This window comes from Cyprinus carpio, chromosome B14 (genome assembly GCF_018340385.1).
Source record: "Cyprinus carpio isolate SPL01 chromosome B14, ASM1834038v1, whole genome shotgun sequence".
NCBI lineage: Eukaryota > Metazoa > Chordata > Actinopteri > Cypriniformes > Cyprinidae > Cyprinus > Cyprinus carpio.
In genome coordinates, this window is record NC_056610.1 from 12,626,163 (window position 1) to 12,639,699 (window position 13,537).

The following is a 13,537-nucleotide window of genomic DNA, read 5'->3' on the forward strand; positions in this document are numbered from 1 at the left end:
TTATTTTATCTAAAGTCACTGTCAAAGAATAGAAAATCTTGTTTCCCAATCATTTTGTATGGCTAAGTCATTACCATATTGTCATCATCCATAAAATTGTCTCCCCCTTGTACAGTATATACTTTAAAAAACTCTTTACAAAAATACAGTGTTGACCAGCTTCTGCAAAAATGGTGTAGTCACTACAGTTCTTGTCAAGGGTGTCATGCACTTATTTTTTGAAGGGGAACAAGTGGCAATTCTGGCTCTCTTGGTGCCCCATGCAGGCAAGAAAAGACATGACCAAAAAGAGAAAAAGAGATAGAAAAAAAGACTAGTTATTTTTTTTTATTTTTTTCATGCTAGGGGGTTCAAATCACAATAATAGATTTATCTTGCTGTGGTTGTTTGTTTATTATTTTAAACCATATATTGTAATTACAAATAAGTTTAAATAAAAAAAGTGATATATAATTTCTATATTAATTTATTATTATTATTATTATTGGATCAAAAATACTACTGTAAAGCAGATTAATTAATATAGGAACTCCATTTGTATAAAATGCTTACAAATTATTATTATTATTATTTTACTGTCTAAAAATATCTATATTGTATGGTATATTGGTTTTAAAGTGTATTTTGCATGCAATTAAATGGTTTTTCATTGAAAGAAGTCATGTTTAGATTGTTCTAATGAAATTCTGTGACAATTTATTTACAAGACAATGGGGTGTAAACAGGGCCAATATTCGCTCAGCCTGAGACATATGTTGAAAGCAAACACACAAATGGCAAGCTCAGTTCTTGGCTGAGATGCAGCAGCGGCGGGCCAAGACTGACATGTTTCTGCTCATCATTTCGAACTGGCCTTGTTAATATACGTAGGGTGGACAGGCTGGACTGTGTCTGCATTGGTATGCATGCTCTTAGTTATTCATAATGAGATAATTGGTGTGCTCTTCTGTGTCTCCCATTACTAGGCAGCTAGATGTGCTTATAGGTCAGATTCAGGATTAAAGTCCATAAGCAGCGATTTGAAATGCTAATTTCCTCCCATAGAGTGATTGTATTTAAGAGAACAACGTAAAATGAGATGCTTGTAGCCTAAATAAAGTGTCTTTTGTCGTGAAGGAGAGATTATATTCCTCTTCTAAATGGAGTGTGCTTAGCCATTGACTGACATACGACCTAATGGCAAGAGATAAATCTTGACCTCTAACCTATTCAGTTCTCTTAAAATTCACCTCAGTGGTTGGGCTGAAGAATCATGAAAGATGTCAACGTCTCTATCTTTGCTGTGCTAATGGAGAAAGACTGTAGCTTGACTTTCCGACTCTGATAGTAAAAATGTTTAAAACTACTTTCATTATCTCCCATGAAACCACTTGTGGTCTTTAAAAAGATAAAAGGGTGTTTTATGCCAGAGACTAGAGACAAAACTTGTGTAGAATTTTTAGTTTTAACTTTTGTTGTTGAATAAAGATACTTTGTTCTGGCCTCATTCTAAGACATGATGCATTGTGACAAACAACAATTATGATCAGTTATAGGTAGATAGATAGATAGATAGATAGATAGATAGATAGATAGATAGATAGATAGATAGATAGATAGATTATTGTGTATAGATAGTATTGTGTTTTTATTCTAGTTTAGTTTAGTTTAGTTTAATTTAGTTTAAGTTTCCTCAAAGACAATTGCCATAAGTTAGAATTTGTCTCCTTGTAAGAAACAGTGGAAAGCTCACTTGCTTTTGAAACTGTAGTTAAGCAGATAATATGGTACTTGTACAGCAGGTATTGCAAATGAATAATTAACAGGTTCTATACCGTTTTAATTGAAACCTGGCCTGCCGATACTTGGCAAAGAGTGCAGAAAATTGAATCCTCCATGTGCAGATAAAAATCACTGAGATTCTCCATCTTAATTAGAGGCGCTCTCAAACACAATTCATGTGCATCCACATTCACACAGAATACAATCAAACATATGGTAATTACCGCACCCCCCACCTCTCTCCTCCATTTGTTGTCTATTCGTTCAGGTAGCTTTCTTTTATACACACCGCAGCTTGCTTCTCGGGAACGCTTCACCTGTTTCATTTTCCTTTACTCCTTACCTTTGTGCTGTTGTTTTGTTAGCAAGTTTGAATGTTATGAAAGATTGCCGTCCTGATTGGGAAGGTCTGCCAGTCCTCTAACCTCGGCGTCCAATTCATCATGTTGTTTGAGCTGTAGTTCCTCTGTGCGAGCCGAGGTCTTTGATGGGAGTCTTTCGGCTTTCAGAGACCTCCGCTCTGCGCACTCCTTTAGCATGAGAGATGTGCCCTGAAAAAGAATTGATAGATCAGCCAGGATGTGCATGGATATTATTACCTAATTCCAGATGGCCGTTCTGATGGCAACAAATGGCCTTGCCGTACCAACCCCACTGAGACGAAAACATTAGACGTGCAAGTACAAATTTCTCCTGGCACAGCCGCAGAAATGAAATTAAGCGGATCTTTGATGCACGAACAATGAGCGCTTGACGAATAGCTCAGCTCGAACCTTCATTACCCCAGCACCCTTGGATTTGGTTTGCGTTCGCCAGAGTTGCCGTGACCTTGGCGTGACATTAAAGCAGCGTAGGGGAAATGGAACCGGGTTACGAGGGCCGTGGCCTGACTGACTGTGCTGCGCTGTGTTGCTCCACAGGAGGTGATGCAGATGGAAAGACAGCTGGGAGGTCGACTGATTGACGAGCCTCACATCCTGCTCTTCAAAGACAGCTACCATAACCTGCGCCTCTCGATTCACGACATGCCCCAGGCACACTGGAGGAGCAAACTACTCGCTGGCTATCAGGTGGGTTTCTATAAAACACCTTCTCTCTTGCAGCAGCACTTCTTGTATTAATGGTGTTTGCTACTGTGAGCTCCTCTATTGCTAGCGCTGATACTTGGGATTATCGGTTTTCCAAAACCCATAACCTGAAATATTAAATCTATTAAACATTAAATATAAAAAAGGCCTGGAAGATGATAAACATACTCTCAGAAAAAAAGGTACTAATGATGTCACTGGGGTGAAACCCTTTCAAAGTGTACACACTTACTTTCAAAAAGTACATATTACTACCTACATATAAGAGGGCTTTTCTATTTGAAATAGTTAAAGGTGGATTAGGCAGTTTACTTTATGCACTACTAGTGTCACCAGAACTACACAAATAAAGCATGTTTTCAAATAACCTTTACAAATATCCCTTTCACGCCTCCGCCTCTTATGAATCTATAAAAGTGGAGGTATGTCTCTACGGGTAAAAGTAGATGATTAGACTACTATTTTCAATAAAAGGTCCATCATACAATACTTTTAACTTTAAGTTTATCTTACCTGTTGAGAACAAAGTTCGTTATATCAATTGAAACCAAAAACATTTAATCCGACCAAATGTCTGACTGATTGAGTGCAATGATTGGATGAACATTTTATGGCCCTGAGCCTTTCACAGAAGATATATACATATACATGTCTATATATGTGCATATATGTATATATACATATATAAACCGCTTTATTGCTGTCAGACCTTTTAACCAGTATAACAAAAATGTGTCTGGAAAAATTACCTACATTATTTCTTTAATCCTGGGTCATTATAAACCCAGGAAAAGCTGAATCCAGGGTTATCTTGCTTCAAAATTACACATTGTTCATAATTTACCTGGGGTTAAAAATTTATCATGTACTGTAAATTGGTTTCCTGTCACCATTTGACAAATTTTGCCTCATGAACATTTATACAATGTACAGTTTGCTGTGACTGTCTAAAGCATGTGAACGTGAGGCACGTGATTGGCTGTCTGTTGCTAAGCATCTGGTCATAGCATTCTAACACCACATCTTTTCACACTGTATATGTTTGGCACCACAATGCCAGGTTAACAGTGCAAAAGCAGTGCTAAGCCTGCTCTGGATGGTAAATAATTAGGGATGCTCATTTCGATTAATTTTCCCGACCGACAACCGCCGTTCGTTAATCGATTATTAACCGTCAACTGATAAGATTATAATATTGAATTGGCATTAAATACAAATAAAATTGACGCGTATCTGTGACCCTTTAAAAAAAATATAAACATTTTTTTTTTTTTTTAACAAAGGGTTTATTTTAACGTGCAAAGTGCAAACAGCAGCATACAGAACAGATCAACAACAGAACCTGGATTCAGTTTAAATTTCCACGCACCTGCAGCATTTCTGACAATGAGAGAAAAATAAAATAAAATAATACAAATAAAAAACAAAATAGGCCTACACTAAATATATTTTTTAAACTTAAATAATTAACAAATTTAGATGACAAAAAGAAAACACTGAATCCGTTAGAACGAAGCTTTCAAAAACCGGCAATTTTTTTCGTTAGACTAAGATTTTTCGTTAAATAAAAATAGCAGCCCTACCTCAACACCTTGTCTAATTTTTTATTTAAAAAAAGCAACATATCAACGTGATGTGGGGTCAGTCTGGAGCGCAGCCTGTTGACAGTTAGACCCGCGGCAGAAAACACCCCTCTCCGATGGGACAGATGTCCTTCTTTCTCCGTCCTTCCAAAAAAAGGTATATGCAAAAAAAGCGAGATTCCAATACAGAGGCAACAAGACAAAGTCAATCAACCAAATCATCCCCACCAAACCATCACTAACAAACAACCACCATACCATTGAACAGATTCTCTGCGTTATCTCCTCAGATCGCCGTGCATCGCATCTTCTCACTGATAACATGGAGGGCAAAGTTTGTTGCCCTTCATCACTCGAAGCTTTAGGGTGTTTGCTTCATAAATGGTACTGCATCGTACTTGTGCTACTGCTGTATTTTAATACGGCACCGCATAATTTACAGGTAACTTCGTCGCCCTTTCTTTTAAAATGATCCCACACAGTGCTTCTTTTCGCTCGCTTCATTCTGCTTCCCTTGCTCGGAAAAAAAAAAAAATTCTTCAGGCATGTGTCACGTGTGTGGTTGCGCGCGTGCCGACGCGCTCCGTGAGTTAATAAATATAAGCTATATAGTAGGCTATTTTATTTTTAAACCATGCAGCAAACTAAAAAAAGAACCTTAAAAAAAGTTTTAAACCGTTTAACTGATAGTATTAATCGGTCAAAATTCTTACTTTCGGTTAACGGTTAAACGGTCAATATGAGCATCCCTATAAATAATAATACCTTTTGAAAGAGTACGCAATGACAGCTTTTGTACCTTTTTTACTGAGAGTGTACGCAAATAAATTTATACTTAGAGGAGCAGTCACTCATAGTCCTAGGAACCAAATAACTATCTGCTAACATTCATGGAGAACAATTTTGCAACCACATAACGACACCCTAGCAACCGCCCAAATTGTTCTGGCATTGTGACAAGAAGTCAAGGGTAAAGTAGCTGCAAAATTGTTCCCTCTGTTTGAAATTCTTTGTCTCTGTAACGTGTACTGCGGATGTTATGTTTGTCTTTTTGATCTTTGTTGTCAAAAGTCTTTTTGTAGCTTAATTGAACGAGTTGGAGTTAGCTAGTCTAGTTATTTTTTCTTGGGGGTAAATTTGAAGTGCTGTGCTCTGTGGCTGCTCTGAGCTTTCTAACAGGGTGTGTGATCTGGTATGTCCTCCGGATTGCTGTAATTGGAAATTTCTTTGGTTTCGCCTCATTAGAGTATTTCTGAACGTGCGGGAATGCTAAAGAAGCCCATTATAGAGTGAATTGGCGAGCAGGGACCCTAGAACGTCTGCTCTTAATAACATGCACGGCCTTGGCTACGAGTTAACAGCTTCTTGGGTAAAGAAGGATTGAGAGCGCTGCAGTTTTCTCATACGTCTTCCTCACCCGCTCTGCCCATCTCAGAACTCTTTCCCACTGGAGGAGATTAAATATAGACCAATATGTAAATGCTCAAGGCTGCAACACCTGATTTTTCTCGTTTTTCCATTCCTGGATCATGTATGCTGGGCCTCAGAGGAACGTCTCTGGATTCTGGAGGAATCTTGGCGTAAAAAGCTCCTCCGAGGATTTGGAGATGCCAGCTAACAGTGTTACAGCACAAATGTGCATAGAGGAAACATTTTCTCACCTGAGCGTCCCCTATTTTTTAGAGAAGTATGTTTCTTGGCTGTTTTATTCAGTCTGTGTAACAGCTCCCCCATTGGAGTAAACTAAGGTACTGCATATTCACTAATAACGTGCGCTTATCTTTGTTTTTTTGTGTCGCTCTTCACAATTAATTAGACAGTATGAGACGAGAGCATGTTATAAAGCTAAATAATTAGTCTAATCAGACTGTCACGCTGAACGTGTTTTATTTGACAGACTAAATGTATTGTTTTAATAAGTGTTCTTATATTATTTGACTGGATATGCAGGCATATCTGCTCTATCTACTGAATTGTGCTCATTCATAAATTAAATCCAAATCCCCGGTTTTGAACAATAAGCTTTTTAGGATGTTCTACTGTTGTCAGAGACAAAGAAACTATTTTGCTGCTTCGTTTGAAAATGTTGCCAACAATAGATTTGGAAGAGCTTTCATAGACTCGCACCGGCAGCCACAGCATCATAAATCATCAGGTGATGGAGTTTTTCTTTGTCTGTGTCTCTTACTGACCATCAAATTCAGCTGGATCTATTGTTTGCAAGTGGTGAAATTTTAATGAAAAGGAAGCGGTGTATTATCTACCAAGTGACAGAATTTTTCTCTCTAGTTTATTTATGTCACATGCAAAGTTTGCCAAAGGTTGCCAAAATGAGGAAACTTTTGGATAATTCACGTGTTGAAAAAATTCAACTGCATTCTCCTACGGCACTGAAATGTGGAAATGCATATATATTTAACTCTATATTTGTGGACTTTGCATTGTCTCTGTTGATTTTGAGGGAAAAAATAAATTCAAAATAAAAGAAATTATGGGAAATAAATGATATATAATGTAAAAGTGTTTTACATACACTGCTACAGCCTTAAAAATGACTCATAATTTTGATTTTATTGCTGGTTGGACTTTGGGTTTTGAATAATCAGTTCTGACAAGAGTGGATTTCAGAAATGATTTGTTATGGACAGCAACAATTCAGTGTGACATGTCTTTGGTCCTTTAGGAGATCCCATTCTATCACATCTGGAGCGGCTCTCAGCGGACCCTGCACTGCACCTTCACACTGGAGAGACAGAGCCTGAGCACCTGTGATCTCACCTGCACGCTGTGTGTGTGGCAGGTAGAAGGAGAAGGACAAAGCTTCACCCTGGACTTCAACATCTCGAAGGTAACTGAGACCATCTGCAGTATGATATGCCAGTAAACAGTAGAGATTAGTATTATTAAAGCCAAGCCTTCAGTGATAATTCGAATTGAATTTGGAATTGAAATGATTTGTCGTTGTATTGTGAGATTCTTACACCTAAGATTCTCTTTTGACATTGTCCAAAACCTAGGTCAGTTGATTTGAATTTAGAATGGAATTAAAATTGAATTTATTTAAAAAAAAAATTTAAGTAAAAATGTTGACAATGTAACTAAATTGAATATACTTGATACTGTGGTCTGCACATATGCATGTAACATATGCACATACAGTTGTGCTCATAAGTTCACATAGCCCTTGCAGAATGTGCAAAAAATTAATAATTGAAACAAAATAAGAGGGATCATGAAAATTGCATGTTATTTTTTATTTAGTACTGTCCTGAATAAACTATTTCACATAACAGATGTTTACATATACGTACTCCACAAGACAAAATAATAACTGAATTTATAAAAAGAACCGCATTCAAAGGTTTACATAACCTTGAATCTTAATACTATATGTCATTTCCTGGATGATCCACAACTGTTTTTACATTTTGTGATAGTTGTTCATGAGTCCCTTGTTTGTCCTGAGGAAAAATCCTCCAGCTCCTGCACATTCTTTGGTTTTCCAGCATCTTCTGCATATTCAAATCCTTTCCAACAGTCACTGTATGATTCTGAAATACATCTTTTAACACTGAGGACAATTGAGGGACTTGTGCATAACAAATTCAAAATAGATTTTGAATTTGAACAAAATGTAAAAACATGTACTGATGCTCAAGAAGGCCACTCAATGCATTGAGAAGGGGGTGTAAACTTTTTTAATTGGATGATCAGGGTAAATTGTACTTATTATGTCTTCTGGGAAACATGTAAGTATTTATGTAGCTTCTGAAGCCCAGTACTAAATGAAAAAATATGAAAATCAGAATAATTTACACATCATCCTCCTGTTCAAAAGTTTATGAATGTGAACTGATTGTGAATTGAATTGAAATGTAGTCTACACATGCATATTTTAAATATTTCTCAAAAACCTTTGAATGTCACATACATCACAAACTATTTTGCAAACCGATTCTGCTGCAAACAATTTGATTTTGAATTAAGTTTATAATAAGAATTGAAATAGATTTTGGAATTTAAATTTCACTTAAATTTAAATTAGTTAATTTAAAATATAAATGAGCACACAGAAATGTATTTCTTCTTCTTTTTAAATATGTTCCAAAATCTAGCTCGGCTAACTTGGATGTATTTATTTATTTATTATTTATTCTTTAATTAATTTCAATAAATGAAATAGACTTAGTACTGTGGTCCGCATGCAGAATGTTTATGAATTACATTCCGAATTTGGAATTTAATGTGAACCGAATGTAAATGTGAATTGAACTGTAGTCTACTCATGCATCTTTTAACCATTTCTCATAAACCTTTTGAATTCAGTTCAGTTTAATTCTCACATTCTACTAAATTATTTTCCAAAAGTATTCTCATGCATATGCAGATCTTCTCCACAGATCTTCAGATTAAAGTCTCTGTGAAGTTGGAATGAGTAACATGAGGTTGAAATGTTCTTGACTCCAGGACATCAGACCACTGGACTCTGATTTCCTGTTAATGGACAACTGCACCCCTGCCCTGGCTGGTCCGAGCGCATTCCAGATCCCTTACCTCATCCGACAGAAGATCTGCAGCAGTCTGGACACCCCCTGTCCCAATGGAGCAGATTGGAGACTACTGGCCCAGAGACTGAAGCTTGACAGGTAAGATCTCTCAGTGCTAGAAGTTATTATCTCTTAGGTCTAGAAGGGATCCTGTTTAACAAAATCTCAGGATTTTTGTTGTGGGTTGTGGAAACTGTTGTTTTGCAGAGTGCTGATATCTAGAGCAGATTGTGCGGTTCTCCACTTGAATATTAAATACTTCCACAGGAAATTACAAGGCAGTAATTTAATTACTGTCCCATTGAACTTCCTCCAGGTAATGGAACATAATGGGCAGACTTCATTTGTCCAATAATGTTTACTTGCTCCAATTAATTACAATTTGAAACAATTAGCACACTAACCAAAACAAAACAATATCCAAAAACTTAGTTAAGAAAAAGCACAGAAAATGAAATTAACAGGTGGAAATGTTCTTAAATTTTTTTTTTTTTTACTGAAATCACTGTCCTCAGAAAATGTTTTAAGACTTGAAAGCAGCGCTGGTAGTGAATACAACCCCGACTGTAAACCTTTTCTCACTGAGAACAGAGAGCATGTAGAAAACAACACTTAAAGCCCCAGGCATTTGAGGTACAGAAAAAGGCCGTTAGATCGAACAACCCACTTCAGCTTCCTTCGGGAGATGCGTCTTGCAGCATCTAATATGCTGCAAAAAGGGGTTGCTTTGTTCTTATTGATCAGCTTTGATCCGAAAGGTTCAGCCTGGTCAGTGGAAAAGGTCACATGCAACCTGGGTTTTACCCTTTTAGAGACCCACAGTAGATAATTCATCAAATGAAAATGCAGGGCTGCTTTAGTTCAGGAGTTAACAAAAGGCTGTAAAGCACGTGTTCAGAAGAACTGAGCGTTCGTGCATTGGTTTAGTATATTGGAATGGATAATACTGTTTTATATTCCTCCGTGGAACAAATGTGTCCAGCTAATGTGTCTCCCTGGACCAACATGCATGGATTTTCTACTCTCGCTTTGAATGGAGTGACAGAGAGGTTGATGTATTGGTTTACAATGCAAGATAAGCTTCTTGATGTTTTATTTCATTTCAGGGAGTAATAACATATGACTCTCCTGCAATCCTGATTTACTTCTCACAATGAAACAAACCATGCATTGTGAAGCATATTCATTGCATTTCTAATATATAACAGAAGGCTATAGCTGAGTGAATCCCACTGAAAATGTCCAGATCATATTTCACCTTAAAATAAAAAGAAATAAAATAAATAATAAATAAAACCTGAGACTCTTTAATATTTTTTTCTAGTTTTGTAATCTAATAATATGCATATGTCATGATACTTAAAAGTCAGACATAAAACTGCAAGACTTTTTAATATGATATAAGACTCACTCTGTCTGTCCAGAATGCAATAGTACTGACAATCCGTTTTTTTCCTTCCCCAGGCACATGAGTTTCTTTGCATCCAAAGCGAGCCCCACATCAGTGATTCTGGACTTATGGGAGACCCAGCACTTCCACAACGGTAATCTCAATCAGCTCGCCGCTGTGATGGCTGAGATTGGCAAGCAGGAGGCCATGATATTCCTGGTGTCAGACGGAGAGTGCTGACACATTAAAACTCTGAGTGATGGGGTGGGGGAAGGACGTGACCCTCTGCCCGCCCCACCATAGATGAGAAACAAATCAAAGAACAGGGTTTACCCAACTATATGAGGCCACTTCCCAAGTGAATAGGGAATAAAAGAAAATGAAAGAAAAAAAAAATAAAACAAGACCAGGCTCAGGAGGAACCTGGCAGGGCTTTTAGATGTACTGTGACTGAGACAAATGCCCCTTTCTCAGAACAAAAATCCATTTGTTTGGAAAATAATGGTGTATAGAAAATCCCAGATTCTGTGATTCTGGTCCTGCCCTCAATCACTGACCAATATGTACTTTCTAACCACATTTGTGTTAGGCACATTGATATATTAATATCAGACTGGAAACTAAAACGAATCGGTTTGAAAGATATCAAGCAGAAAACGTAGGTAAGGTGAATATTTTGCGAACTTATTCAGATTTGTGACATGCATTTTGTAAATGTATCCCATTTAGCAATATGCAAACACACATATCGATGACAATTTCCTTTGGCCGACATGTTTCTTACCTCACAAAGCATTTAAAATTTTAGAGCGTTTGCTAAATTTCAGGTCGAAAACATGAAGGAAGTAAAGCGTTTTTGTTGAGAGCCATCACTTGTTCCTCTGCCCCTGTGCACTTAACGTGTGTGTTCATGAAGCCATAAAGTCCAAAATTCACCTCAATGCAATGATATATGTTCTGATCCGGGTGGATAATCAGTAAATAAGCACAGCTTAGCTGCTGAAGGATGGGTGATCAGGGACCTCAAATGCTTTCCTAGCTGTTTTGAAGAGTATTAGACTTTTGAGAATAGGGTCGGAAGTTCTGCAAAGCATTTTTCCATGGCCGTCTTATGTCAATGGAACCCTTTCAAGACTAGAATTCTCATCTGATTCCATAGAATCCCTCGTTTATGAAGGAGAGAAAAAAAAAATTCCCAGTTGGAAAGGTTTTCTTCTTTTATAAACAGAAAATGCAATACTACCAAATGTTTCATTGCTATTCTCCTTCATATTTAATGAGTCTACGTTTCTCTGAAAGCCATTTTGGCTTCAGGGCAGTTTCTTAGTCATAGGAGAGAGAATATTTTCATCACCCCCCAAAAAGCAAATGTTCCATCCAAGAAAACTTCATCGACACTCAGCAGCTGTCGTATTTTTCTAAATTCCTCCGTCACACATGTGCTTTGTTTCTGCATAACTGTCACACCCTGTAGAACGGCAACACGCCATGAATGTGCATTACACAGTTTGAAGATTGTCCGATTATGTGTTCGTGTGTGTTTGAATGTGAGACTATTTCATTCCAAATGAAGGATGATTTGTGAGAAACTGTGGATCACAAATTGGCCGCTTTCATCTCGACCGGTAATGACGGCCACGTCTGGAGATGATTGGAGGAGTCCTGCACGTTCTCTCCACAGCAAGTGGAATTACACAGGCCTGTTTCACTCAGCTAACAGAGAACTCAAGTTAAAGGCCAAATTGTGCACACAATGTTTTTTTTTTTCATGCTTTTTTACCATATGTTTCCTTAAGGCTTCACTTGGTGATTTCTGTTAAACAATTAACCAGTCAGCTATTTTCTTTTCTTTGTTTTTAATCTACAAAAGTCATCATGTCTTGTAGATAAGCACTTTTCATGTGACGCATCTCTGCGCAACCAAAGTGTATGAGCCATCTGGAGCATTTCTTTCATATTCTTTTTTGGGAGTACAAGTAACACGTTCCTAAATTCAACATGCATCTATTTTTCTTTCAAGATCTCATGACTTGTGCAAACATTTTGAGCATTTCACTGGTAAAACAATTTAAATATTTAATACAGCACTTTGTAAAGTAATTGTAAATGATATTTTAATTACAAGCCAAAAAAGACAAGTCAACTGAAGTAACATTTGTCAAAGTATAACCTGTGAAGTGTTTGCCTACTGTTCATTGGTTATATAGCACTGAGTTCATTCTTTCTGCAGTGTTTGCGGTTTAGACTGTTTTCGCCATAAGTTTGTACACCGTCGTTTTGTTTCGTCCTGAGGCTGTTGGTTTATGGGTAATCAATCCTCAACACTATGTCATGAGAAAACAGATGCACCAGTAAATGATACTTATGTCAGAGTATTTAGACAAGGATTTGGTGCAAAATTGTCAAATTCCTAACGCTCAGGTTTACAAACAGTTCAGTTGAAACGGACATGTTACGCATTTCTAAATATTTACTGAGTGTGCAACAGATTTCTCATCAATGTTCTTTTTCACTGACAAAAATCATGAGCTCACAAAGTCAGCTTGTAACACTGAATAAAGCAGATGCCATGATATTCACTAAAAGAACCACCGATCTCTCTTTATGACTGTACATTTTTTCAGCCTCATTCATAGCTGTTCTGTGTAAATGAATGTGTGAATGTGCTCTTTCTTTCTTTTTGAACTGAAAACCGTAGAATTGTGTACCTGTGAATGTTCAATTCGATTTCTTAATTCAATGTTCCTTGCCTTTCTGCAAGTCAAAATGCTGTATTTATTACATGCCACAGCGCTTATGCAATTGTACAATTGTTTTCTATTATTCTTTTTCTTTTTTTTGGTAAAGTTACTTTTCATTTTTTTCGTCAATGTAAATTGTCGTTTGTGGTAATAGAAAGCCCTCTTCTGCAGAAGGTTTTCTGTACTTTTCGGACAATGGTATGGATTTGTGGGTAGAATTTTGGAAATTCGTTTCTAAGTGCTTTCAAGTATTTACTTGGCCTTATGTATATATCTCTCTATGAAATTTCAGAAAAGGTATGTATAGTAATTGAACCTAAAATGGATGTAAATAAATTATATATTGTTAAACGAGTTGAGTGATTTGTGCTCGCAACATTACAATATTTCATGCCACATTTTACATTGGGATCCAATTAGTAGCCTT

The 13,537-nt window shown here is 37.0% G+C and overlaps 1 protein-coding gene across 5 annotated transcripts in view; it reads left to right on the top strand.

The window, feature by feature from the left end:
* Nucleotides 1-13,478, top strand: part of LOC109101954 (netrin receptor UNC5A) — a 171,713-nt gene extending 158,235 nt beyond the window's left edge. For all 5 annotated transcript variants that reach the window (XM_042738111.1, XM_042738113.1, XM_042738112.1 and 2 more), the window contains 4 exons: nt 2,682-2,831; nt 7,116-7,280; nt 8,900-9,078; nt 10,444-13,478. In XM_042738111.1, coding sequence (XP_042594045.1) covers nt 2,682-2,831; nt 7,116-7,280; nt 8,900-9,078; nt 10,444-10,609 — 660 coding nt within the window. In that variant the 3' untranslated portion in view covers nt 10,610-13,478. The remainder of the gene's footprint in view (nt 1-2,681; nt 2,832-7,115; nt 7,281-8,899; nt 9,079-10,443) is intronic.
* Nucleotides 13,479-13,537: the final 59 nt, after the last annotated feature.